General features: G+C 41.7%; 1 protein-coding gene across 2 annotated transcripts in view; it reads right to left on the bottom strand.

Annotated features, from left to right (window-relative positions):
* The window catches only part of LOC309540018 (sodium channel protein type 2 subunit alpha), a 94,740-nt gene that overhangs the window by 19,712 nt on the left and 47,463 nt on the right, over positions 1–27,565 (bottom strand). The window contains exons 5-17 of one of the 2 annotated variants that reach the window (XM_082236594.1): positions 26,312–26,440; positions 25,464–25,555; positions 24,032–24,304; positions 21,342–21,405; positions 20,036–20,177; positions 18,695–18,901; positions 15,898–16,191; positions 14,082–14,429; positions 13,368–13,500; positions 12,017–12,255; positions 11,409–11,582; positions 10,005–10,361; positions 8,188–8,667 (exon numbers count right to left, since the gene is read on the bottom strand). In XM_082236594.1, the coding sequence (XP_082092720.1) occupies positions 8,188–8,667; positions 10,005–10,361; positions 11,409–11,582; positions 12,017–12,255; positions 13,368–13,500; positions 14,082–14,429; positions 15,898–16,191; positions 18,695–18,901; positions 20,036–20,177; positions 21,342–21,405; positions 24,032–24,304; positions 25,464–25,555; positions 26,312–26,440 (2,932 nt within the window). Of the gene's footprint in view, positions 1–8,187; positions 8,668–10,004; positions 10,362–11,408; positions 11,583–12,016; positions 12,256–13,367; positions 13,501–14,081; positions 14,430–15,897; positions 16,192–18,694; positions 18,902–20,035; positions 20,178–21,341; positions 21,406–24,031; positions 24,305–25,272; positions 25,365–25,463; positions 25,556–26,311; positions 26,441–27,565 lie in introns of both variants that reach the window. The other variant, XM_082236595.1, reaches the window with a different exon arrangement.

Raw genomic sequence — 27,565 nt, 5'->3', positions numbered from 1 at the left:
TAGTGTATAACATCAGTAAATGGCTGCATTGGTAAGTAACTATCTTTATGTGGGGAATGATGTAAGCAGATGGTGAATAACGCATACTGGTGTCAATGTACTATTATAAAAAGATCATTTTTTACATAATACTCCAAAACAAAGCTGTCGGCATTATTCATCAGAATCAAGCTTTTTCACGAACTCTTAACCTGCTAAAATATTAGTTTGATGAAGAAAGTACTTTACCAGTTTTGAGGTGTTCCAGTTTAAATTTTATTTAAGCAGCAGAAAGAATTGGTTACCATTCTGAATTTACTTTAAAAAAAGGCCTCAGATTATCCTCAAGCTGTTTCTACCAATCAGCCCTTTCTAGTCTATTTTCTGGTGGTTTCACTAACTTCTGGATCAATAAAATTACTTTGTTTCAGAAGACTATTTGGCATTTCATGGGTTTTAAAAATCTATTTTTAGGAGGTATGAACAGGTTCTATTGATTGCATCAGAATATAATTTATAATCTGCTCTCTGTTTTGTTTTTATAAAAAAGCTGTGTAATGGCACTTGCAGGGAGAGGGGCAACAAAATTAGATTCAATATAATCTTTTTGTTCATCTGAGTCTCTTGTTTTTAGAGGAAACAAAAACTGTTGTTGTTAGTTTTACACTTCCAGAGGAAACACACATTCAATTTTTAATGCACTTTAATATCAATAAACAAAATAAAGGTCAACGGGGAACGAATGCTATCCCCATGTACACTAGCTGTATAGAACCATATAAAACAACATAATATTCACACAAGTATAGTATAAGGGGACTGCAAGCATTGCATTCTTGTTCAATGACAAAAGGAAGTTTCTGATAATATAAAAATAGTAACCACACCATCCAAAATTGGAATAGGCTATCTCAGTACAGTACTTCCAACATACCTGTTTATCTCAGAACAATAAAACCTGGGATTAATCATTTATCAATAATAATCTTACTAATACTGACCAGTAAGCAGTTTCCTGATAGTATGATCTTAGCCACTTGTAGCAAAATGCATATTGTGGCCTTTTATCAAGCAGGGGGGTGAGGGATCAATGTTGGGAAAATCCAGTACACTCTTGAGTGCAGCTTCAAAGGATATATTTTGTACTTAGCAACAACTGTTGTACAATATCATTTACGAAGTGCAAATGTATATAAATCTTAACTCTTTGCCACAAAATAGAGAAAAACAGTTGCAGGAAATTCACTGCAACAGTATCCCTTGATATGCAGCCTTCTATCCTAAGTGGAGACTAGAAAAGGCTTTGGCTAAGCACTGTTTTATAGAAATGGCCACAAATAAATTGCACTATGTTCTGCTTACAGACTGGTACAAAGTATATGCTCAGAAATGAAGTTCAACCAAAATCAAAGGGACTGGCTTCCAGGTAAAGATGTTCAGGCTCAGGTACTTACATAGTGCAGCTATGCATACCTAAATCCCAAGAAATCCAGTAGCATATAAGTACAGTGTATACAGTAATTTAATACATCAGATGCACAAATAGATTTTTGGTATGCACTGACTGCCCCGTTCATTCCAATTGATGGGCTTAGTCCATCTGTACATGGAACGCACATGCAGATCATGTTGCAATGAATTCTGATGTCGATGCACATGTGGACCTTCTATACATAAATGGAGCTCCTGTGCTTATAAACCACCGATAGACTGAATCATAGACACCTATCATACGTAATCTATGCAATTCACGCTTAGTCAATAGATGTATATAGAACCATAACATCCTATTTTTTAAATAGTTTGAAATTGTAAAATATTTTGCTTGCATCATTCCAAACTGCAGGGGGTGGGGTGTTTTTTTTAGCATTAATGCTGCAGAATTAGCAGAGCAAAAAGCAAAAAAAGCAAACCAAAATCATGATGAGTCTATTCAGAAAATAAAGAGAAATCTTTAGGTTGTTCTTTTTTCTTTTCTTTTTTTTCTTTTTTTGGAAAAAAAAATTGTTTAGTAACTTGTGAGCAGCGCTAAATCCAAAGAATAAACAAGTACAAATCTCAATCCTTTTTTCAATCCTTGAAATTAAGTATAGTTCATTCATCAAATTAGTATATTAGACATTTCACATGCAAACACAATGATCAGGCAAAAGTCTAAGATACCATTATCTGAAATGCAAACAGCCACTTTACATTCATCTTGGTTGAGGTACAAGTCTACATTTCATGAATTGTAAATTAAACCTTTCAGGTTTCTTCTCAGTGAGAAATTGGCATGTTTCTTGCAACAGGCTGTAATAATAATAACAATCTTATTAGTTAACTGAGCCTGAAGTGGACACTGCACAGCACCCAAGCAACTCAGAAAGAGAAAGCATCCCAGGTTCGCGAGATTTGTTCGCCTTATTCAAAGATATCAATTATGCTTAAAACCAGAGAGTGCCGTCTGCCCATGTGATGAGGCAAGCCTGGGGTCAGTATTGGGGGAGTGGGTGTTAAAAGTAACAGAGGCACATTCAGAGATTTATACAATGCGCACTGGTTATGCTGGAAGCACTCCCTTTAAATCTGCCCATTTTGAATCTCCAGTACTTCAAAAGCAAAGTTTGTGATAAGGCGTTAAATACATTCAGTACACATTGATAGAGCCAAAAATTAGTCATTAAGAGTTTTCATTTCTGAGTTGCTCTACATTGTGGCACCTCTGGCTATATAGAAATAATGGTTTATATAAAATCATCCCTTATTTTATTTATTTATTTGTTACCTTTCCTCCTAAAAAAGCCCAGCCAGCCCTTATGTAGCAATGTGGCAGAGATGAACTGCAACGTCACTAGTCTTTTGAGGATGTGAATTATGAATATACACAGGGAATAACATGTGGTTAATTTGCCAGTTTCTAAAAGGGACATCTTCCAGATTTTAGGTAGAAGGGTCTGATTGATTGAACTTGAATTGATTAAAAATTAGGAGAGTGTAGTAGGGCACATAGTAGCACCTCTTGAAAGGAAATATACTATTTTGTCTTGGTGGTGCCCAAAGGGTCACAAGTGTTGAGTTGAGCTGTAGAATGAAATAAATCCAGTTTCACTAAAGGTACATCAGACTGGAAGGAATGGATGTTGTAATTGTTGTTCCCATTGCTTTTATGTACATCTGCCCATTTTCTGGGCAAGAAGCCCAGGAGGATGAACTCAGTAGGATATACTTCTGAGTGAGTAAGCATACACAGTACTTTTCTGCCCCATCTTTCTACCTTTGCAATACAGAATGTCAACCATAAACATCCTTAGAAAAACATAATGATAAAGCAAGATTTTTCCCCAAAACAAAATGCTATGGAAAATATGCCACAATTTAAAGGATGGTTAATTTATTAGAGTTCAGATACTGTACAAACCTTAATATTCTGGGTATTTGGGGGGGGGGCATCTTAGATGCATCAAAAGGTACGCTGCTAACAGAAGAAATAAGCACAATCTAGAAACATTCTAAATTGGTTTTGGTTCTGAATACCTTCTGCTTTTAATATACCAAACAAGCTTTACAAATGCGAAGAAGTTTGGCGGTACTGTTATTGGTGTACACACCTGATTTGCTGGTAGCTGTATCATGGTAATAATGCTATAACAAAAGAGGTAGGTTGGGCAAATCCATACTGGCCCCTTCATAGCTGGGTAGAAGAGGGGATTTCAGAAGGTTGTCATGCAAGCCACACTGCTGAAATTCCCTCTTCTACACAATTATTAAAGATACAGGCGTCTGGTCTCCATTTTTATCTGACTATGCTAAAGGGAAGTGCTTTTTTAATTATAAAATTGAAACTAAAATAAGAAATAAGTATGGTCAACGTGGAATTATTTCGGGATGCAACAAAAAACAAGACTATTTAATTATGCTCTTAATAAGAGTGTTTTAAACAATAACAACTGCGCATGAACCCCACATTTGCATCAATTTACATAACTTGCATGCTCCTTTGAAATGTAAGCATTTGGGGGGTGGGAATGGAAAACTACTAAGCAGAGCATCTGCAAATGATCTCAATATCTTATTAAAACTGATTTTCGAAACCTGCCATGCTATGGAAATCAAATGAAAGAGGTGGAAGGAGCTATTAAAGGAATGGCAGGAGAAGACAAACACATGCAAATTGATTTAAAATGATTTGGGCTTATCATATACCTACAGGGAAAAAAATCCCCTTAAATTGAGGGAAGTTGTGATTTCTTAATTTGCAGCAAACCTTTTTTGCATACAAGTGGCACAGACACCAATATTTGGCAACAGCAATCAGTGACACACTTATGCATGTTGCTTCACTGTAGTGAATGAACACGGGGGAAGGAAAATCACTTCCAGCAGGCAATGCCTGTGGAAGGATCCGTGTCACCCCATTTGGATGCTTTTCAGGTCCTGTTTTACATAGCTGCAAAGTAGTCCACCCATTTTCCCCGGTGCTTATTATTCCCAAGACTGGGACATATGTTTAAAGGGCCAAACTATATGTTATGTGTAGTTTGGCATTGTGTAAATCATTTAAAAAAAAATAGCAGACATAGGAAGGATCAGTATCAGGACTATGGTGAGGTTTTCCGCTTTCGCTTTTTTAAAGAACTTTTTTTTAAAAAAAAAATTGCCCCTCTTCTGAAACTATTATTTCTGAACAGACTTCCCTCCAGATGAAAATAGCACCTGGTGGAGGGCATTTTTTGTTGTTGTTGTGCATGCAGCTGCAGGGTGGGTGTTGCTTAACCTGCAGCTGTAGTGTTTTGCTAGTCGAATTTCCCCCACCATTTCATTTTGCGTGACAAAGTTTCGAAAAGTTGCTGAAGTGTTATCTGTTTGCATTTGTTGTACAGCTTAATGGCAGGCTATAAGGTCACACACGCGTTTCAGCTTGCAAAAGAAAGTTATTTCCATTATAAACTCAGAAATCATGCACACCACCCAACGGCATTAATTGTAAGTACAGTAGTATAAAAATACCCCTTGGCTTGATTAAGGCAGGGGTGGGGAACCTCAGACCCGGGTGCGAAATGCAGCCCTCTAGGATGTCCTTTTGGGCCCTTGGTCTTCTCCTGGGCTGTGCAGAGATGCCCACCCACCAGTGGCCTCTGTCTTCCAGCAAGTTTCCATTGAGATAATGTGACCTGCAGGATGAAAAGGTTCTCCACCCTTGGATTAAGCAATTAATCCCTTTGCATGCCCAATGTACTTTGTCTCCCAGTTACCCCTAGCGAAACAAATGCTTTTCGGGTTGAACAAACTGCATGCATTTCTTCTTCTTCCTCTTGCTATAAAATTGCATGATACTAAAGAGTGCGGCTTAACTGGCGTCTGAATGCCTACAAATGTTGGACTTGCCAATCCTGCCTGCCCATGCTGTGATGCGAGTTACCTGACTCGGCAGAGAGCAGCCGTGTAGCTTTCTAATATTGCAATGGATGGGGGGAAGGGAGATGGCTGAGTAGCATGCAAGCCAATCCATATCCAGTTAAAAGGTGATCATATATAGAGGTAGAACAACTTGCTTAGGTAACCTGTGTAAAATTGATGCTGCTCGTTGCTCTGTCTGGTAAAAACAAAAAGCACCAGAGCTGCATTCCTGAATGATCCAGCTTGATTTTAATCCTGCGAGAAGTAAGAATGGTAGGACATGAAGTTTATAAAACAGTATCTCTGCTTTTGATTTTGGATTATTATTACGTATGACTCGGTTTACAGGTATTAATTGCACGTCATCTAAAATAGCACAGGGAAAAGGTGTATTCATTGCCTTAATAAAAATGCCCCTCAAAATCATGCACTGTTAAATGTTGCTAGAATTTGATTGCAATGTACAGAGGTAAATTAGAAGCTGGATCCTAAAACAGAGGAGATTCCTGCAGAAGCTGCATTGACTTGCGGGACTGGATTTTCAAATCATAAATCTGGAATTAGTTTCAAGGTCACACACAAGGCTGGAACATTCACAAATACCTTTGGAATGGAACCCTCCTGTTTTCATTTAACAAAACTGTGACATAGTTTTACCAGAGTTAATAAATAAATGTCTTCTAAAATTTCTTAATCTGAACAAATACATTACAACTCATCCGGATGCCTAGAATTCGATTTTTTTAAAAAATCATCATAAATGACACTGTGGAAAGCAACACTTTCTTTTGTTATTCATAGGTCCGAAGACCAATAAACCATGGACAACAGCTTATTTAGATAAAACTTTGTGCTGGTGCCACACTGCTTGATTGCTCCTGATTGCTCCCAGCAAGCCATGAAGCCTTGGCTTGTCATTATGAATGGTCTATGATTGTGGGCTGTTTCTTCCTAACAAGCCCAAATGAAGCCATGGTTTGTTGTTAGCTTGCTGATCATAGCTAACTTTGGAGGAACAAGCACAACCCCAGTTCAAACGTAATGACAAGCCAGACCTTTAGGGGAGGAACAAAGTGGGAGTGATTGAGCAATGTGCACTAGATTGTGTATCGAGCTGCTCAGTTCCAATAACTATACCTTATCATTTTGTGTGAACAAGGTCACAGAATGAGTGGGGCCACCTTCTTTCCCAACCAGCTTTTCCTATTCACCAGTCAAACTCACCATCTTGCTCCACCAATCAAACCAGGCTATATTGGGCCACATACAGAAAGCGTACAACAGATAGGGTTCCAGGTTTTTGCCCTGGGTGTTAATTGTCTGAAAGTAGGTGGCAGCTAAAGAGTTTTAAGGTATGCAAGCATACAAATTCCATGCAGCTTGAACAGATTGTGCTGGCACAGGAAATTATTCCCCTATTATTAGGTACAGTTGTGATGACCACAATTTCCCCCCTCTGTGGCTAACTAGCAGCTATGCTCTTATTATTTGCATAGGGTTTGTGGTGTGTGAGCAAAGTCTCAAACATCACCCCCTCAGCGCCTTAGCCCAGATTTGCCTGGGCCGGGCTATGGCTATTTTATAAGAAAGGGGGGAAATGGGGAATAATGGAATTATAACAACGGAAGTCCCACATAATGGGTAGTTGGTCCAGACTGCGGCACAGTTGTAGTTTAGAGTTTGCTGTAATCTGTCCTGAGTGTCCTGACATTGTGTATGAATAGTAAAATATTTTAGCAAAATAATGGTTTGAGTTCCCCACAATGCCCTGTCTAACATTTCAGGTTTTGTGCTGCTGGGGACCAGACAACCCTAAACACAGAAGTGCTTAAAAAGCAACAACTCCAAGAATGTAATGCAAGAAGCATATCACATGTGAAAAATTTCCTCCCTTCCCTCTGCATCCGTGGGTCACTAATTTTATCTTTGTGCAGAGGGGATATCCCCAGTTCCAAATATAACAGCCAGGCAGACAATGAGCACAATTCCCAAAATAATTCTCTAGATCAGTTTCACCAAAACATGTGGAGAATGCCATGTTGCTGAAGGCTAACCTAGTTTTTTCAAAACTAAAATAAAATATGAGACTAGTCCATGCCACCCAGAATTCTACCTGCCATTGCTCAACCCCAAATATTATTGAGGAAAGTGCTAGAAAATCTATATTGAGGGAATGGGTGGCTGGGGGGTTATCCTCCTAACCCAAAATGTCTACATCTCAGGCATTTACTGTAGGTGGGGAAATTCCCCAACACATTCTAGCATCCAGTGTGTGTTGTTCACAGTTTGAGGGAGGCTAAAGCTAACTTAACAAATTATTGTGTATACCGTATATCCAAAAATGGTTTTTCCCAAAGCATAGATATTTGTACTAAATATCCTGTCTTCTTTCAGCTTAGAATTCTAGGGCAGGTCAAGTTGACACCAAGAACTCAGTGAGGTAGAGGTCATGTTAGATAAATTAGAAGATTAACTGTAGGCAATCTTCCCCATATGCTCTTTGAAACTTACAAGGCTACAAAACTATCACTGATTCTCATTTATTATATAGGTTTGATACAATAAAAAGTGGGGAATATTAAACATATGAAGTTAATGTTAATCTTCAAAGAAGGAGTTAGAGTATTTCAACTGCCATAACGAACAACTGTGTTAATGAAAATCACTGTTTTCTACCTTTGCATTTGGAAACATGAAATATCAAGGTATATCACTTGTTCACACTGGTGGTAAAACACTAAAATGCCATGTTTTCAAATGGGAACTTCATGTATTTAAAAGGACTGCATTTTGAAGCAATATAGTGTTGTGTATTAAAACTAAATGTACCTCTTTGCTTTCTTCCAAATCTGACTCACTGCTAAACTCCTCCGTGTTCAGATTTTCGAAATCTGATTCTCCAACCGCAATGGGCACGGTCACAGTTACGCTTGGGTTGTTTATGAACGACATGTAATCGCTTTCGTCAATTATGTATTTCTCCACACTGCTGCCGATGCCGCTGGTGGTTCCATTGCCATCTTTCAGATAGTTAAAGTCCTTGCCAATATCTACTATGGTATGGTTAGAAATGCAGCTGTCTTTCTTGTTGTTCAGATCTTCGAGTGGTTTGATTTCATCCAAAGCTTTCTGTTTCCTCACAAAGGCCTTTTGGACAAATTCATATGCTTTTCTTTTCACATAATCGACTCCCCTCTGAATCCTTGCCACAGCGATCTGGAGATTGTTCATTTCATTGTCGTCATCAGTAGCAGCAAGATTGTCTGAACTGAAAGAGCTCAGCAGTAAGGCTAGAAACAGGTTCAAAACCTATTAAGGCAAAAAGACGACAAGAGATTCTACATATTTTGCACAATTTAAATGACAATAATTCCTTTCTGGGTGTAACAATTTTGTATCCTAATTATTATCCTGCCAAGCCATCCTCACGTCATGCTTCCGAGTCTAGCTGCTGTTTGATTCCAGCTCCCGTCAGCTCCAGACAGCATGATGGAAGTTGTAGCCCATGTTCCCTACTCCTGCTCTAAGCTGAAGGTGTCCTAGGGTCTACTACCCGAAGATGAAGTTTCAGATTTGCAAAACATGACCTAAGGCCTCCTTCTTCGTGCGGAAAGAACATGTAATGGACATGTGGTAGAAAGCTTTTGTATGGAGAAGCCTCTTCATTGTTGAGGTGAAACTAACAAGGCATCTCAAACTGAGAATAAGGAAGGGAAAGAGTCTGTTCACCGCTGCTCTCTTCATTCTTTTTTGCACACACATTTCTAAGTTTCTGCAGCATTCGTCCCCTTTTTCCCCCTACATGCTTGTTGCAACTTCTTATTACGGGCACTGGAAAGGAAACAGGGAAAGGAATTCCAGGGGCTTGAGGAAAGATTTATTTCAGGCCTGATGCATTTCAGATTGATCCTTTCCTGGGGGCACATTTTATTTAGCTGTTTCTTTTAACCACCACAGTAATTCCTATACAGTCATACCTCGGGTTGAAGTAGCTTTGGGTTGAGCATTTTTGGGTTGCGCTCCGCGGCGACCCGTAAGTAACATAACACGTTACTTTCAGGTTTTGCCACTCGCGCGAGCGCAAATGCTCAAAATGACATCACGCGCGTGCACGGAAGCGGCGAATCGCGATCCGTGCAGACGCGAGTTGCATTTGCTTCAGGATGCGAACGGGACTCCGGAACGGATCCTGTTCGCATCCAGAGGTACCACTGTATCCTGGAGGCATTGGGCTGCATCCATAGCAGAGGTAAATGGGGATGGGCATCCTTTTCTCCACTGGGGGGAACTTCTTAAGGGGTCTTGAAGTGTTGCTTTGGGCCTCAACCCAAACCCAACTCAGGGAGTTGGCCCAGATGCGATACTCTTGAGTTGCACATTGGGAACACTGTATAGGTTTGCACCTTGGTGGACCCGGATTCCATAGAAGCCTTGCAACGTTATCCATACACTCAAGTTTGGATGGTGCTATCAGCCAACAGGTGGACTGTCTGATGACTGGATTCCTGCCTTCTGCCATGTCAATCTTTGTGAGCTATAACCAATAAGAGCTGAGGTCATGTGAAACCTGCTAAAATTTGTGTGTTATTTGCTCTACACACTGAATCTTGCGTTGCAGACACAATATATATTTGTTGGATACATACCACTAGATTTCCAATTACCATGACCATCATGAAGACAGTAAGGCACATTGTTTGTCCAGCAACTTCCATACAATCCCACATAGTTTCTATCCATTCTCCACAAAGTACTCGGAATACAATCAAGAAAGAATGGAAAAAGTCATTCATGTGCCAGCGTGGAAGTTCACAGTCGTTCGAGATCTTGCAGACACATTCCTTGTAGCTTTTGCCAAACAACTGCATGCCAACCACAGCGAAAATGAAGACTATGATGGCCAACACCAAGGTCAGATTTCCTAAAGCACCCACTGAGTTGCCAATAATCTTTATCAACATATTTAATGTCGGCCAAGATTTGGCTAATTTGAAAACTCGAAGCTGAAAAGTAAGAGTAAGTAGGTATCACAATTAGTGTTCATTATCTTTACATTTCAATTAATATTAGAGCTGTCTTCTGGAGGAAGTAGGTTGATGAAAGCTGACAGTGTATATTTTTTTATTCATAGGTAATTGAGCCTAAAATATTTAACCAAATACTTGCATTGCAGATTAAGTAATTTCGGCTTACACATATGCAAGACTTCTCCTAGTGACTAAATCTGATTAGCAGAGCACATTTTCCTAGTAGCAGAATTAGGATGCTGCATTTCTTTAAAAGCCAGTTTCTAATATGGAAAACAGACACAATGGGAAGAATTGAATGTTGTGCTGAAACAAACATTCGATCAGTATAAGCATTGTTGTTTGCCTGACAGAAGAACCACCCTCTTCTGCTCCAATGCTGTGTTCTGGAGGTTCTCAGGTGCATCAGAGCCAAAAAAATTATGAGGGGCGCGCACAAGGGGCATGCAGTGAAAAGAGAGGAAGGGATGCCCCATTGTGCTAGCATGAGCTCCTGTGCTGTCTCCCACTAGCAGAACTGCTTTGTTGAATCTGGCCAGTGATTTTTTTTTTTTTACTCCTCTTGCATTAAGGGAACAAAGCAGATAGGTATCAGTGACTTGAATGATTAATAGCTGTAGGCTGCAATCTTATATACACTTACTTTGGAATGAGTAACACTTAATCTTCTAAGCAAACATGCTTGGGGGTGCGCTATTAGAATATTACACTATTACCTGCCGATTTGTTCCTGAGCGAATTTTCAAAAAATCATGCACGAGTAGTAAAATGTATAGTATGTACATTCGTAATTTATATTCTGCATGGTTCCGGGGGAAATGGATAACAGAACTGAGCCTCGGTCCACTGGAATAATATCCAGTACTACAGCAAAAAATTCTTCAAAAACTTTCTGTTTGTACAACAGGGTTAGGGTGGTTGTCAAGACTGGGGCAGGTATTTCCATATGTGGCGGGCGTGCCCTGTTGTACACTGATCAAATTATGAATCTGTATATATAATATGATCAAGAGATGTACCTACCAGCCTGAAAGATCTTAGGACCGATAACCCTTCCACATTTGCAAGACCCAGCTCCATCAAACTCAGGCTGACAATGATGCCATCAAAAATATTCCAGCCTTCTTGGAAATAGTAATAAGGATCCATGGCTATTATCTTGAGAAACATTTCTGCTGTGAAGATGCCAGTAAACACCTACACAAAAAAACATTATTTGTCATCCACCTCAGATAACAATGATCGCATTCATCAAATGTTTGCCGAGCAGAGACAAAGAGCTACAGCATTAAAAAAAAATTGTTTTATTAAGGAAAAAAAACAACCCACCAGAAGTGAACCACTTGATCAGGCTTAAATCCTCCTTCCTCATACAGGCCCAATCTTTTTCCTCATACAAGTTCTGGTGCTTGGTTTTACTTTTTCAAAACTGCTGACACCACTTCAAGCAGCAAATTTAAAGTAATTTGTAGCTAGGTTCTTAATCCAGACCCAATCCAACCCAAGCAATTTCATAATTATTTCAGTGGGTGATATCTAACTAAGTCCAACAGAGTAAACCAAGTGAAATAAATTGGCTCCTTTTTTTTTTTTTTTGCTTTCTGTTATTTATTATACTATGAAGGACTTACCAAATTTCCAACAGACAGCACATGGTTAAACTGAGGAGTCATTGGATAATGCTCCATGGCCATAAACAAGGTGTTCAAAACAATGCAGATGGTGATAGCAAGGTCAACAAATGGATCCATCACTACCAGATTAACAACATGCTTTATTTTTAACCACGGTGGCCAGCAATCCCAGATTAAGCACATGTTAGCAAATTTGTACCAGCAGGGAGGGCATTTCTGTCTGGACTCCTCAAGTTCTAGAAGAGAGAAAAGAGAATGCATAAAAAAGACTTTATATATTCAACTCATAATTATGTGGTACAGATTTTTTTCCTGCAATGTGTGTTTTGTGATATGATTCATTAAGTTGTTGGCATTCTGATCCCACTTTAACCTTCACCAAACCAGGATATCAAACCAAAGCTGTATGCTAGTTTGCAAACCACAGTTTGGGTTTAGTGGGTTGCTGTTATATCTGAATCCACAAGCCACAGACAAATCCCAGATAGGGCCACTGCAGTCTCAAGAGGCCACTGTACCATGGAGATGGGAGAGAATATGTGGGAAATGAAAGCACTCTAAACCACTGTTTCCCTGTTGTGTGTATGGAAGCTCAAACTATGGTGTGGGTACCTAACTATGCATAGCAGAAACCATGCATTGATGTGATATTTCAACTGAGCCAGTTAAAATCCTCCTTTACTTCCTCAGCTCTCAATATCACCAGGGCAAAGCTTTAGCTGTCTAAACAATTGGCAGTGCCTAAGAAGAAGCTGAAAAATATTTGAAACTCCTAGATGCCACCCTCAGATTCCTAGATACAAATATCAAATTGCCCAGAAACTGGAAATCTCCTTGGTAGGAATGAGGGGGTTGAGTCTTTGACACTTATCTGTCCTTAAGCCTGCAACCTTATGCATATTTACCTACTGAACAAAGTGGGGCTTATTTCTGAGTAGGCATGCATAGGTTTGTATTGTAACTCTGTTGCTGAAATCAATGTGACTCAACACTGCTCAGCTTTGCTCAATAGAGACTTAGCAGCTCAGTGGCTCTGGCCCACAGGAATGTCCTGTTGCACCATGTTTGTCAATCATAATTTGTCTATTATCACTGTATTTACATTTACTAAAATTGGTAAAACAAGAGCTTCTCCCCTCCTAGATTTAGAATGGCTGTGGGAACAAAAGTCAGTGGCCATAACAATATGGTTTATAACTACCAGAAGAGTAAAATAATGGTTGTGGATGCAGAGAACATAACAGGCAGCCAAACAGAAGCAGATAACTGTAAGCGGATATTTTGTTATTTGTTTTCTAAATGGTAATCTCAGTTTTCATCCGCTGGATTTTGGAAGGATTCTACATACCTTCCATTGTGTTGGTAAGTATGCTGGCTATACTCATTGCTCTTTGTCTTGCAGTAGGATCAGACAGAAAATCCATAGACATATGGTAAGAACTGGAGCGTCTTTTTCTTAGTTCTGTTTCTGTAGTGGTGCCCTGAAAACAAAATACTTAGGAATGTTAACAGTTCTCATCTCTTTGGTCCCGTAAGAATACCTACAAACTGAAGATGAAGATACCCAAATCTCCTTTCAGCTGCAAGTCATAAATATTACTTGGCGGTAAGTCCCATTGATGCTATCAAGAAGGGGCAACCATTGTGGTGGAAAAGTCCTACACTACTGCCCTCCTGGAAGGGTGGTGTAAAGGTGGGAACTGCAGAGAGACATTTGCATTCCCAATGGTACCACCGGGCGGCCCCACCTTACCCCCACTGGTAGAGGAAGAGGAGTGTGTGGGGAGCACACCACTCCCCGGCAGCATGATCCTGGTGGGGTGCCATTGCAGCTGCTCCCCCACCAACACTGGGTGCCACTCTCCCGCAGGTGGTGTGCCACGCCCCAGGACATGCCTGCTCTCCACCCCCCGGTGCCAGAGCATGAAGCTCTGACACTTCTTGCCCCCCACTAGGGCGCATTGCAGTTGTCCAAGCAAACTTCATTCCACAGAAAGGAATGAAGTTCCTTGGCTGAATGATTGCACAGTTTCAAATCGGTGGCTGCTTTATCTGTTATTACCTCAGGCAGAAGCTGCCCGGTGGGTGACATCAGACCTGGAGGCCCACCAACTAAGGAGACCACCCCATTGCAGTCCACGGTGCTGTGCATCTTCCCGTTTGCTGGAAGCACAGGTAACATCCTGGATGATCGACTGGCCTGGCTGATGTTACTGTTGCGCCTCTCGCTATGTCTGTGAGGGACAAAGAGAGAGTCCCTTCTGCTCTCGTTGTCTTCGAAGGTGCTGTGCTCGTCATCGGCAAAGTCGTTCTCCGACCCGATGTCCTTTGCTCGGCCTCTGAAGCTGAAAAGGCTCGCTTTGCTGCTGCGCCTTGGGGAGAACAAGGAGCCACGGATGCTCAGCAGAGACTGTGAGGGAAAATGAGGGAGCAACCCCAAATCAGAAACTCCTGAAAGCCATGCGCAAGGCCAAGACATCGTAAGCATAGTGAAATGCCTCTGATCGACATGTGCATTGAAATCCAATGTTTACAACATTGTAAGGCGCCACTGGAACATGATTAAGAAGAAAATAACAATTCATATTACAAAGCGGTTGTAAAATACCCAGAAAGAAACATCACTTAAATATCATGGAAACAACACTAAGAACATCACAGAAAGAAGGGAGGAAGGAATCATTAACCTTACAGATAACATTATCCGAAAAATTAAAAAATCTGAATAGAAATTGTAGGAAAATCAAAAGAACCATTGCAGCTGCATCAACAGGCTACCATTAAAATCACCACATGTAATCAGCAAACCCAATTACCTAGAAATTATTACCAATGAAATGATTGTGTTGAAAAACTCTTTCGCTCCCTCCACTGACTTAGAGGAATTATTGAAACACAGGTGCTTTTTAGGGACTTGTCCCAGAGCACCTGAGCGATCTATATCAATGTTAACACAGGAAAATATTAAATGAATATTTATTAGGCAGTTCTATTTGATTACAGTGAACGTCTCTGCCTAGTGGAACTGTTTCTCATCGCCCTCCATTCTTTAGAAGGGAAACAATAAATGGACAAAATCCCAGCTAACCATGGCTTTCTCCCAGGATGGTGCCAGTGACTGGCATTGCTGCTCACCTGCTAAAGCCCTTGCCTCAGCAAAGAGGTCACTGTTGACCGCTGGAGCCCTCTGCCACTGATGCTCCTGCTCCTTGCTATTGCTGCCTTGTTTCCTCACTCTCTCAGAGCAAGCAAGCACTGAGATGGGTGGCCATCTGCATGCCTCGTTCTCTGGGCACGATTAAGCCCAGAGGGAAAAGTCAGTGAATGGGACAGCAGCAAAGGTCATGAGGAGGATGAAGTGGGTGCACTCAGGAAGGGAGTGTCTTGCTGAAATAGGGTTGCCATACACCCAAATTTCCCAGAAATTTCCAAAATACTGCAGTCAGAAGCAGTGTCTGGGTAGAAATTTCAAATGACAACCCATATCGGCAGTGTCGTTTTTGCTGATTTCCCTTAAAAATAGCTCAAAAACATCATCTTGGCTCAACAGTTTTGAAAAAATAAAAGCAAGCTCAACAACTTGTGTCTGGGTATTTGTATCTGGATATTCACTTTTTGAAATACAGCAACCCTGAAATGCACGTTGCTGTTGTAATATGGAGAACTGAATTTCAGATTGGAAAAAGCTAAAAGAAACTGAAACGAACAGATTAGTCCATGTTCAGCTGATCCAGAATTCCATGGCACCAAAGACGGGAAAGAATCATTGGACCTTTGGGGTCAAAATCCCCCTTAATATACATACATGAGGAAGGCTGAGCAATTCCACCTGGCCCGATATTAGTTGGTACACACAGGCCAGGATACTTTCTCCCTACCTGGTGTGGGGAAGAGAACCTTTTCTCATAAGTCAGTCGGTTCCCTTCAATAGAGAATCGGAAGCCCTTCCTGCGGATGCTGTCCTCCGATTCAGATTTGTGAAATTCATCCTCATCTTTTTCGTCTCCTTCGGATTGTTCTCTCTGCTTCCTCTTTTTCCGCCTGTTCCTTCTCTCTTTAGCACTCTTTGAACTCAGCTTTGACGTCACTGAAGAGCTCTCCGAGAACCCGCCGACACCACCAACTTCACTGAACTCTCTAGATTCACCTGTGGCAGCGGCTAAAGCAGCTGCCTGTTGAGTAACCAAAGTTAAACACATTTAAGGCACACAATACTAATCCGTTAATGCTACTGTATTCCCAGGGTTTCTATTTTTAAAAAAGCAGATGAGTTTGATGTTCCTCACACTAATCCCATGTACTATATAAGGAGAAGCATCTCAACAAGGCAATATAGCAAATTTCAAATTCCAAAAGGCCTTCCAGGACCTCGCCAAATTTACCTCAGAAAATTTGGTGCTGGCATGTTTCTGCATGAAGCGAGGGGCAACCCTTCTCCCAGGCTCTGGCCAACAAAGTATTGTGCAACATTTAGACACCAGTTCCTGCCTTCATCTATCCCCCCACTCATGGCGCCACCTGAAACAGGCTATGCCACCCTGCCACATGCCGGAGCTTGCCCTCACCAAGTACACCCTAACATGGCTGAATTTCACTTGAGAAATCTTTCCTTATGGGTAAGGGATGAAGAGGCCTTAGTCACTGTCCCAGGCACCAGGACTTAAACCCAGTAGGCTAGAATCACTGCAAATGCCTCATTCCTTGAAAGCTGCTCACAAGAGGAAATGTGGTGCCTAATTCTCAGCATGACTGTCTTGCCCTACAAAAGAAGACAGCGGCGTAGCATGGGTTGTCAGCACCCGGGGCAAGGCAAGTAATTTGCGCCCTCTAACCCCTAACCTGCTGCCGCTGCCAGCTTCTTCTTGCTACTGCCTGGGCTGGTCTGGTGTGGTTCTCTCCCGCGCTCAGCGCTGCGCTGGGCGGCCGCTGCACTGTCCCTCCCCCAGATAGTCCCTCGCTCTCTCTCCGCACCGCACGCCTGGCACCCACCCCCTCCACAGTGGGCGGCGACCCAGCGGCTCGGATCAGATTCGCACAGCCAGCACTGCAGTGAGAGAGAGTGAGTGAGCCAGGTAGGGGCAGAGAGCTGCGAGTGCAAGCGCCCCCCCCCCAGATGTTGCGCCCGGTGCGGCCGGCCCCCCCTGCACCCCCCACGCTACGCCACTGAGAGAAGAAAAATACTCTCCAGAGCAACGGTGTGTACCTTCCTTCCTCTTGTGAGCATAACTCTCCACGGAAGAAGAGTGTAAAAGAGTACTGAACCTGGCCCCACAAAACATGAGGGAGACAGAAGTCCTTTGCAGCATGAAAAAGAAATTGCCACGCCTATTCTTGTTTCTTAGCCTAGGCTTCACAATCTGTTCTTTTCTTCTTCTTATTTTTCTTTTTTAACAGAAGGGCAACATGGGTAGAACAAAATAAATGAAACCAAATTAGATTCCAGCTTTACTGCAGTGTAGAAGACATACTTCATGTTTCCTAGCCACCTTTTGTTTTTCTGGGGGAGGAATCGTTCAATCATTTTGTGACTGAGCGAGGGAAGGCCTAGAACCATTGACTCATCCTGATAACTTTGCCCTAATGCTGGAGTTGCCAGTGTGGTGCATGCGGGCACCCTGAGGCTCCTAGGAAAACCTCGTTTGGTGCCCTCAGTGCCCTCAGCCCCTACTGAGTTTTCTGGTTTGAGGGCAGGCAATTGAACTTGTTTTTTAAAAAATAAAGAAAGCCTTTGGAAGGCAACTGTAGGTTTCAGCAACAGTCGTTTCACTATTTTCTCCCCCTGGGATGCCTCTGGGTCCATGTGGGCCCAGATTCATTCTTAACATAGGAAAGAAAGTGCAGGCAGCTGGAGCTGGTACTTTGCTTTTAAGCCTACTCAGCTAAGCTGCCTGGTTGTTGATTTTCAGAAAACGGAAAGTGGGGAATAGTGGCAAACTGGTAAGCTTTGGGGCACAGAGAAGCATCAGGGTAGATAGGGAGGGTGATAGCGGGTATGATTGCCTGTTTCAATTTTGTGAGGTGGGTGGATGTGCTGTGCTGCCTGGGGGTGTTTGTATGGAGTTTGGTTTTCATAGCGGGGCGTGTTGCCTGGTTGGTTTTGTGTGGGTGGTTTTGTGCTTTGAGGAGAGGGAACGTTGCCTAGGTAGGCTTGTGTGGGTGCGACTGGTTTTCTCCAGAGTGAAGTGGATATGCCTACAATAGTGTCTCCACTTCTGAAATGAGATCCATGGGCTTAAGAAGGTTGTTGACCCCTACCCTAAAGGTTTACTTGTCATAATCTAATTGACTTGTCATAATGTATGAGTAAATGCCTACTACCCAGCAGCCATCTTGAAATGCTTCAAGCTCACATGCTGCTGGTGTTAACTAGCTAAAAGCACCTTCACAGATTTTACACAACATCCTGTGTGAGAATAAGCCAAAAACAAAACAAATTTTATTTTTAATCATATATGGATAAAAATAACAGGTAGCTTTCTCCTCAAAATATCTGCTGGGAATCTGGTTGAAATGGAGATTACAGCTTTAAAGCGGCGGCTGCTTTCTATGATTAGCTAGAACCTTAAAGCTATGCTAAAACTGTCCAAACATTTTCCATCGGAAAGGTACCTGAGCTTTCTTGTTCCTGTGCTGAATAGTCAATAAAAATAATCGTTAAAAAAGAAAGAACGATACCTGGGCTTCTTCCTGTTGTTTTTTCAGCTGCTCCAGCATTTGCTGGAACTCAGCCTCCTTCTGCTCTGCTTCTTCCATGGTGGCTTGGTTCTGCTCTTCGTAGGCCATGGCAACAACAGCCAGGATCAGGTTGATCAGGTAGAAAGAGCCCAGGAAAATCACCAGGACAAAAAAGATCATGTACGTTTTGCCAGCAGCTCGCAATGTCTGTAAAAAGAAAGAACAAAAAGAATAAAACAGTTCATAACATTCCTATAAAATGTAATGGCCTCTTTATTATACTGTAGTGACAAGGAACATTTCCATAATGGGTATAAGTTAAATGGTTAAGAAACTTGGTGTACTGATACATGCTGGTCTTATGTGCGTGAGCTATATGTACAAGTTCACATGTCAAACTATGTAATAAATAAGAGGCTGTAATAACAACCGCTGCACTCCCTTTTTACAAGTGGATATACACACCAGTTAGTACAGTTAGACCTCACCTCCTATTCATGCTTAATGCAAGATGTGCTTCCTCTATCTCAAAGGGAGAGGAACAGCTGCCATAGTCGACTTCTGACCACAGAACTGGCCCCCTGATTATTTACATCTGCCAGCTGCCAGAATGGGAATTCAAGGTCCTGTACAGTCATTCTGTATAAGCCATTCTGTACGCAGCCAATTTGCTTTGCAGCAGCCATATTGCTGGTTGGGGGTTGAGGGGAGGCAAAGTACTAACACCGAAATGTTCATTATGCAACATTGCGACTCACTTCAGCGGAGACATTTTGTAAAGCACCTGAGTCACCTTTCCCCCTGTTGTACGCTGGAATAGCCAGTTCTGTCAGCCGGAGTCATGGCCGCACATTGAAACAACTTGTATGGTTTGAAAACCATTAGGTTTTGTGGACGGTCTTAACTTTGCACCAGTTATCATTCCTCCTGTTGTGCTATTACAGCTTCCCTGTTCCTGAGCATGAATGCAGCAAATCCCTATGGACTGTACCATTTGTGGCAAGATGGTCAACCATGCGCTTGACTTGAAACATGCGATTTTATGCTCCTGAGATTGATCTATCTGTGACATGGTAACACAGAGCTTTGAAATACACTTAAGTATTCATAGTAATACACTGCTCTTATTACTATGGTCATAGTAATAAGGGGTACTCAGTGTGGTGCCTGTCAGACATGATGAGACTACAATTTCCATCATCCCTGACCATTGGCTATGTTGTCTACTGCTGATTGGAATTTGAGTCCAGTCATATCCGGAGGGTGCCTTGTTGGCTGCTTCTGTTTATATAATCAACCTCTGTAGTATTGCTAATACTCCTGGCATATAAAGTCTCTCACCAGTTGGTAAAGGTTTTCCCAGAAGTCCTGAGTCATCAGCCGAAAGAGTGACAAGAAGGCCCAGCTGAAGGTATCAAAACTTGTATAGCCATAGTTGGGGTTTCGACCAGCTTTTACACACATATATCCTTCCGGACATTGACTAGAAAAAAGTGGGGGGAAAGACATTTTCAAACCACTCATCTCAATCAATGTGTTTGCTTGAGCAAATAGTCTGCCAGTTGTCAGTAGAATGAAAATGCTTTTCAACTGTGATTTTACTCGGAGGAACCATTCAAGAAAGCCAACTTCAGGCAAAGGCCTACAGCAGAGATCAGAAGCCTTCTTCCTATGAGGGGCCACTGACCTATGGGAAAAGTCAACTGGGGCTGCAGCCAATAGTGGTTAGAGCCAGATCTGATGGTGGGTGAGGCTTCATGATCTCTTGTCTGCCTCTTGCACACACACATCAAGTGAAAGAGAAAGAGATTCCCAGAGAGGAGAGTTGGAGAGCAAGAGCGAACCTACAGTGTCCAGAGAGCATAAGGAGGGATGCATGGAATTAAACTAAGGGCCCCATGTGATCTTTGAACTGAGGGGTTTTAGGGTAGCACGACTGGTGCAACCGCCTTGGGCATCACCCTTCAGGGGGCGCCAAAACAATGATGTTGAACTGAGCGTGAGACGCACCCCCCCCCCTGAATTTTAGCATCACACAGGGTCCAAAGTCCAGGTTCTTTACTTAGGTCTACAGCAGCGGTTCTCGACCTGTGGGTCCCCAGATGTTGTTGGACTACAACTCCCATCATCCCTAAGCTCTGGCCTTGCTAGCTAGGGGTGATGGGAGTTGTAGTTCAACAACACCTGGGGATCCACAGGTTGAGAAAGGCTGGTCTACAGAGTCAATGCCTTTTCAACATTACCTAAGGAAAACTAGCCATTGTCTTGCCCAAATCCTTAATATACCACCATAAAGTGTTACCATTTAAATTTATCATGCTTTAGTGTAACACTTAAGAGAGGTACTGAAAAGGAGGGAGATGCCTCTCATTGATCTTAGGAGTGTTTTCAAAGTGTGTGAAAAGAAAATTGAAAGACTGAAAGATTGGGTGCATGGGGGACATATTGCTGAAACACATATTCTCCATGTCAAACATAGCCCTCTCTTTCATGTCCCCATAAGGGTAGATGCTGACACCCAGACAGCAGGCTTCTGAGCCCAAAATGCTAGAGATCTGAAATGATTTGGATATTAAAGGCAAAGTTACTTTAACTACAGCTGCCGCACCCACTCTCTTGAATAAAGTGTAATGGACCATTCTCTCACCCAGCGTCTGAGCTGTTGCCACACAGCAAAGCATCATTTTGTCCTTCCAAGAAGTAAAAGTGATCTGTTTGGAAACAGAAATAGATAACACTTAATTGCACTGAAAATAAGTTGAGAGCCCCATGATATCTTGGCGATTAAGGTTTGGATCCTAACGAGGCATTTATGAACAGGCTCATGGATGGAATTGAGATGATCCAGTGGAAATTCCCATTGGTGGAAAGCAGATAAAGTAATTTTTGCCAATTCCTTCTTTCTCCATGTAGCCCCCAGTTCTGCCTGTGAAAGTCACCACTTCCCTTCTGACAGAGGCATCCCATGAATGCAACTCCACTCAGAGGGTACACCCACCAAAAGAATATTTGGTGGGATATACATCGTCCAATAGATTTATTGTGGCACAAGCCCCTCAACTTAGTTATGAAACAGTATTGGTAGTCCCCCATAGACCAAAGGCACAAATGACATCAACAAGGAATCATGTCTTCAATGCAGTGAGTCCTACTCTATCGGACTCTCTCTTAGTAGAAATCAATCACTGTCCCTGTTAAGTTTCAGGTGTTTGGTTAAAACTGTTTTATTCCAGGAGGTCTTTGCATCATGAACACTGCATCGATAGTTTAATCTCTGATGTTTTGATCTCTAATGTAAAATCCATACTTTATATGTGTATATATGTGTGTGTGTGTGTGTGTATGTGTATATGTGTGTGTGTGTGTGTGTGTGTGTGTATGTGTGTGTGTGTGTGTATATATATATATATATATATATATATATATATATATATATATATGCAGGTTTTGGTGTCTTCGGGTGTCTTCCCGTGTAAGAGTCGGGGTGTCTGTGCGACGTTTCGACGAGGTCTCACTCGTCATCTTCAGGCTGGTGCTTTCGGCTTCTTGTTACTGGAACAAAAGAGGAACAAAAGAAGAAAAGGCACACTAATCTAGGAACTTCCTCTCTGCCCAGAAAGTTGGAGGCTATACACCACACCCCTCAACAGTATTTATAGGAACTCAAACACCAGACTCTGCTCTGTTCCAGTAACAAGAAGCCGAAAGCACCAGCCTGAAGATGACGAGTGAGACCTCGTCGAAACGTCGCACAGACACCCCGACTCTTACACGGGAAGACACCCGAAGACACCAAAACCTGCATTCCTATACCCGTGAAAATCTACGAAAGCATATATATATATATATACACACACACACATTTTTATTTTGTAAAACTGTTTTGGGACCCAGTTAGTGAAAGGAGTATATATGTTTGTTTGTTTGTTTGTTTGTTTGTTTGTTTGTTTATAAATAAATAAATATTACTAGTTAAGGTAAATTATATACTGGGATGCTTACTCCAGTGACCTATTCGGAATAGATACTGTGAATTATTATTACTATCGTTATTACTATGCACTTTAAAAGGGCCTGAATTTTTCAAAGTGCTGTACAGATATAGATATAGATATATTGATCATGCATGGCCAAACTCGGCCCTCCAGATGTTTTGGGACTACAACTCCCATCATCCCTGACCACTGGTCCTGTTAGCTAGGGATGATGGGAGTTGTAGTCCCAAAACATCTGGAGGGCCGAGTTTGGCCATGCCTGATATAGATGATATAGATATAGATATGTTCCTGCCTGCAGTCTTGCAATCTGCTAGACATAATACAAAAGGAAAAGGGGGGGGGGAGAAGATGAAAGCAAAGTGTGTGTAGGTCCGGGCTGTAAAATAGTTTGTGCTAAAATAAGTACAGTGTCAAATCATTTCTGTCATACCGCTTGAAACCCCATTATAAGAGGTCACAGGAAAACAAGAAGCGCACTGAGCTGCACCAGTGTACCTCATGACAGAAATGGCCTTGGGATGATGCATTGGTAGATTCATACCTCTCGTGTGTAAAGCTTGTACAACCCACAACGCGCTAGACTCAGCTGTGTGGGTAAATACATAGGCAAACTCAAGGACGTTAAAATGACTAGATATTTAAAGTTAAGTGATTTATCTTCATTCAGTAACGCCAGCACAAACTCTTGCAGTTTTCTTTGTGAGCATAGGTAAAGCACACCCTCCACGTGTCCTGATTTTCCAGGGCCAGTCCTGGAATTACGAAAGCCATCCCAGTTTCTGATTTGATCCCGGAACATCCCTGTTTCCCCTGCCACTGGGCTCACAGAGGAGGATGAGCTGGCGCTTGCCCTGAATGGTGGTGGTGAGGGAGCATCCTGTTGACTCTCCATGGCTACTGCTGGCCTCCTCCCTTGGGCAGCTGGTGGTGGCTGCTGGGAAGAGGGCAAGGAGAAGAAGAGACTGCTGCCACTGAGGTCTAGCCTCGTGTGACATGGCGGCTCTGTGGGGCAGTCGAAGGGCAGGACTGCCCTGGGCAGGAAGAAAGGGAGAGCGGAGCAGTGAGAAAGGAGTCTTTTTTTAAAAAATGCTTTGTGTGTTCGTGTCTAATCTTGCCCCTTTCTAAAATTTATTTATTGGTGTGTGTTTTTCTTCTCGCTATTCAGCTCATCATCAGTGCCTGCAAACCCAGGACTCAGTTTCAGCACTATAGCCTAGGCTGTGCTGCATAATTTTAGTCCCTATTGACAACAATCCAGCTGCGATCAGCAAAACATTAAGTTCTCTCTATATATAAAAAACAAACAATCAAAAAGTAGTAACGTGTCACCAGGCCTTACTGTCATCACTGACGTAGTCATCCCAGTTAAACGTAGTCACAGTTCTATTAACAAAGGTACCATTATCGCCCATTGTGCTATCGAAATAGGAAGTTATGTTGATTTCAAAAGTAGAATTGTCTGGCGGCCAAATCAGGCATTTATGCCTCAAGTTCCCCATGAAAAGCTGGAGCCCTATTAATGCAAATACACTCAGACAAAACACAGTCAGGATCATCACATCCGAGAGCTTCTTCACTGACTGAATTAGGGCCCCCACAATGGTCTTCAGGCCTGCAAACAGAAAGGGAAATTCATTGCGATGTCGCACGCTAAATATACTGTATGTCACGTGAATGTGCTTGACTTAGTTAATGTTTCATGCAGAATGAGAACAAAATGGTTTTTATATTTGTGACAGTTTAATGAAAAAGCCTGATTGCCTGTGAACATGAATGAAAAGCTGTTAGGTTTATGCTGATTTGAAACTGTGTATGAAAATAAAACAGATATATTGAGGTATCTGTGGTACATAATCAGAGAAACACTTTGCCTAAGCAAAAACGCAATTTTGCCGTCCATGCTGTATCTCAGCCCTGTGTAGAAAAGTATATTGTTTTATTTTGCTTGTGTCTCTTGCCCAAACCATTATTGTGGAGTCGGTTTTTGAACTGTTCAACAACACAAATAAGGTGTTGTTTTTTTAATTAGTTATTTCAATTATCCCATGTTCAGTTTTATTGAATAAAAATGGGTGGTGGTTTGGAGAAGAAGGACATCTTTTTAGAAAATTCCCATGCACAGAAAAAAGCCCATGCTAACTTTCACATTTTGCATCTATTTATGCATAATTTTTAAAAATAAATAAAGAAAAACCCAAACACAACTGATAGCAAGTTTCGGTTGGGAGTGCCTGCAACAAATGGTAAAATTTGCATCAGTATGAAAGCCTTAATCTTGACTCTTAATTTAAAAGCGCAAAGCTTGATGTCATAAGATGCAAATCATATAGCCACTTACTGCAAATGTCTCATGCAAGAATTTGTTAAACGCAAAGGCTGATTTGGAAAAAAAAAATAATAATCCAGCTGCCATAGTTAAAAAGCAAAGAATCGCTGAAAACAAAAGTTTTTGATTCTTGCTTTTTTCTTTTTCTTTTTGCTTATACAGTGCAGCAAGCAACACGGCTTATGCTTAAAAGTGCAGTTTCATCTTTAATGGAGCTTTGAAAGGTCAGCCTCCGTGTTTAACCTAGCTCTCACCTGGAATGACTGATATTGTTTTCAATGCCCGGAGAACTCTGAATGTTCTCAACGCTGAGACATTGCCCAGGTCCACAAACTCTGTCACATATCTGCAATAGGGGAGTTCACACACAAACACAATGACAGCACACAAAAAACAGTTGGAGATACAAGGGGCCTGACACTTCATCAATCCACTCACTTCTTACCTGGGATTACAGAAATAGTTTTCAAAGCTCTCAACACTCTGAAAGTTCGAAGAGCTGAAACATTGCCTAGGTTTACAAATTCTGTTACATACCTGTAGAATCAAATCACAGTTATTCAGAATTGAGGCAGACTTTACGTTACTTGCTTGGGGGGGGGACCTTTTCTCAGATTAAATTAAAATGACAACGAGCAAATCACACTGCTTTATTTTAAACTAATTTGGGAACTTGAGAGGTAGCTTCCAGAAAAGAAGACAGGATATGAAACGAGCTTATTTTAAGGAGCTGGGCATGTTTAGCCTGGAGAAGAGGAGGTTAAGGGGTGATATGATAGCCATGTTCAAATATATAAAAGGATGTCATATAGAGGAGGGAGAAAGGTTATTTTCTGCTGCTCCAGGGAAGCGGACACGGAGCAATGGATCCAAACTACAAGAAAGAAGATTCCACCTAAACATTAGGAAGAACTTCCTGACAGTAAGAGCTGTTCAACAGTGGAATTTGCTGCCAAGGAGTGTGGTGGAGTCTCCTACTTTGGAGGTCTTTAAGCAGAGGCTTGACAACCATATGTCAGGAGTGCTCTGATGGTGTTTCCTGCTTGGCAGGGGGTTGGACTCGATGGCCCTTGTGGTCTATTCCAACTCTATGATTCTATGATTCTAAGAGGGCTAAGCCAGAGTTAGTTACAATACAAATGGCAGAAATTCTAATATGGCTTTGCAGCACAGGATGCTAAAAATCAACAGTACTGTATATCTCTTTCTCTAAAGGTTCTCCCTCCCTGTCTCAACTTGAGGTAACCAGTGACTAACAACACCCCCCTTTAAATACTGCAAACAAATACTTACGCAAATGTAATGACAGTGAAGTCAAGCCAGTTCCAAGGATCCCGGAGGAAAGTGAACTCTTCTAAACAGAAGCCCCTTGCAAGAATTTTTATTAGTGATTCAAAGGTATAAATTCCCGTGAATGTGTATCTGAAGAAAATATCAGTGCAACAGTTGACAGAAAACAAGTATTAATGATTTCAACAAAATATTCCCAACAGAAAACAGACAATTATAAAATCGGGGGGAGGGGGAGATGTCAGAAGCCTAAAGTGGAATAGCAAGAATTGTTTTCCAAAGGGAAAGCTATGAGCTCTGTCTCTGGATGACAACCCAGGTGCACAAAGCAGAGCTGATTTATATGCAATGCTCACAGTGTCAGGATTCCTAAGGCTTCCCCTCACCACCACCATTAGTAGCAGAAAGCTGGGAGAGATCAAAGTCACATAGGCAAGGAGGGAGAAGACTGACTGGTTGGCTTCTACTGTTTACATGTCTTCTTACTGGTCAATTTCACCACTTCTTCCTCAGCTACTAAGAAGATGCAAAAACAGGTGTGCAGAACAGATGGAAGTCGAGGGGAAGGTAAATTAGATTTGTAAAGACTTTGTTTTTTCTGGCTAAAATGTTTGTAAAAGTTGAAAATGAAAAATAAAATTATATTTTTCTAAAAACAACAACAACAGGACTTTGTATTGGGTCAGAAACTAATTGGTAGCCAGTTCAGTTGGGCCAGGATTGGCTTTATATGCTCCAACCGTCTTAGGACAGGCCAGGGAATTATATTGTTGTATGATTTGCAGTGGGGCTGGATGTCCTCCCTGGACCCTTTCCAAGGCTGTCATTCTATACTTGGGGTCTGAAATAGAGGAGGACCCTTCAGAAGGATAAGACCACTTTCTGCTGTTTCGTTGTGGGTGGATGTTGCCATGATGGTTCAGCAGAAGAACAGGTAATGCTGGACTTTGACTGGGGCCATTTCCTATCTTTTTGTTACTGCACATCCAATTCAAATATATTTATAAATTTCCCCTTTTCCTCCCCTTAATTATCTCTTACTGCAGGCATTTATATCAATCCCGCTAGTTTTGATTTGTTTACAATGTGTCCTCAAGTAACCAATAAATTTCTCCCATTCTATTTTAATAGAAAAGAAGAAAAGAAAAAGGAAACCAGTGTGCAAAGAAGGGCAGGTTGCTCCTCCTCCTTCCTTGAGTGTTCAGCTTTGATCTCCCCTCTAGCCTGGAGCTTTTCCTCACTTGCCAATTTCAGTGG

Source organism: Podarcis vaucheri (assembly GCF_965113315.1).
Source record: "Podarcis vaucheri genome assembly, chromosome: 1".
Classification (NCBI taxonomy): Eukaryota; Metazoa; Chordata; class Lepidosauria; order Squamata; family Lacertidae; genus Podarcis; species Podarcis vaucheri.
The sequence above is the reverse complement of the archived record's forward strand: the minus strand, read 5'-3'. Positions and strand labels throughout refer to the sequence as shown.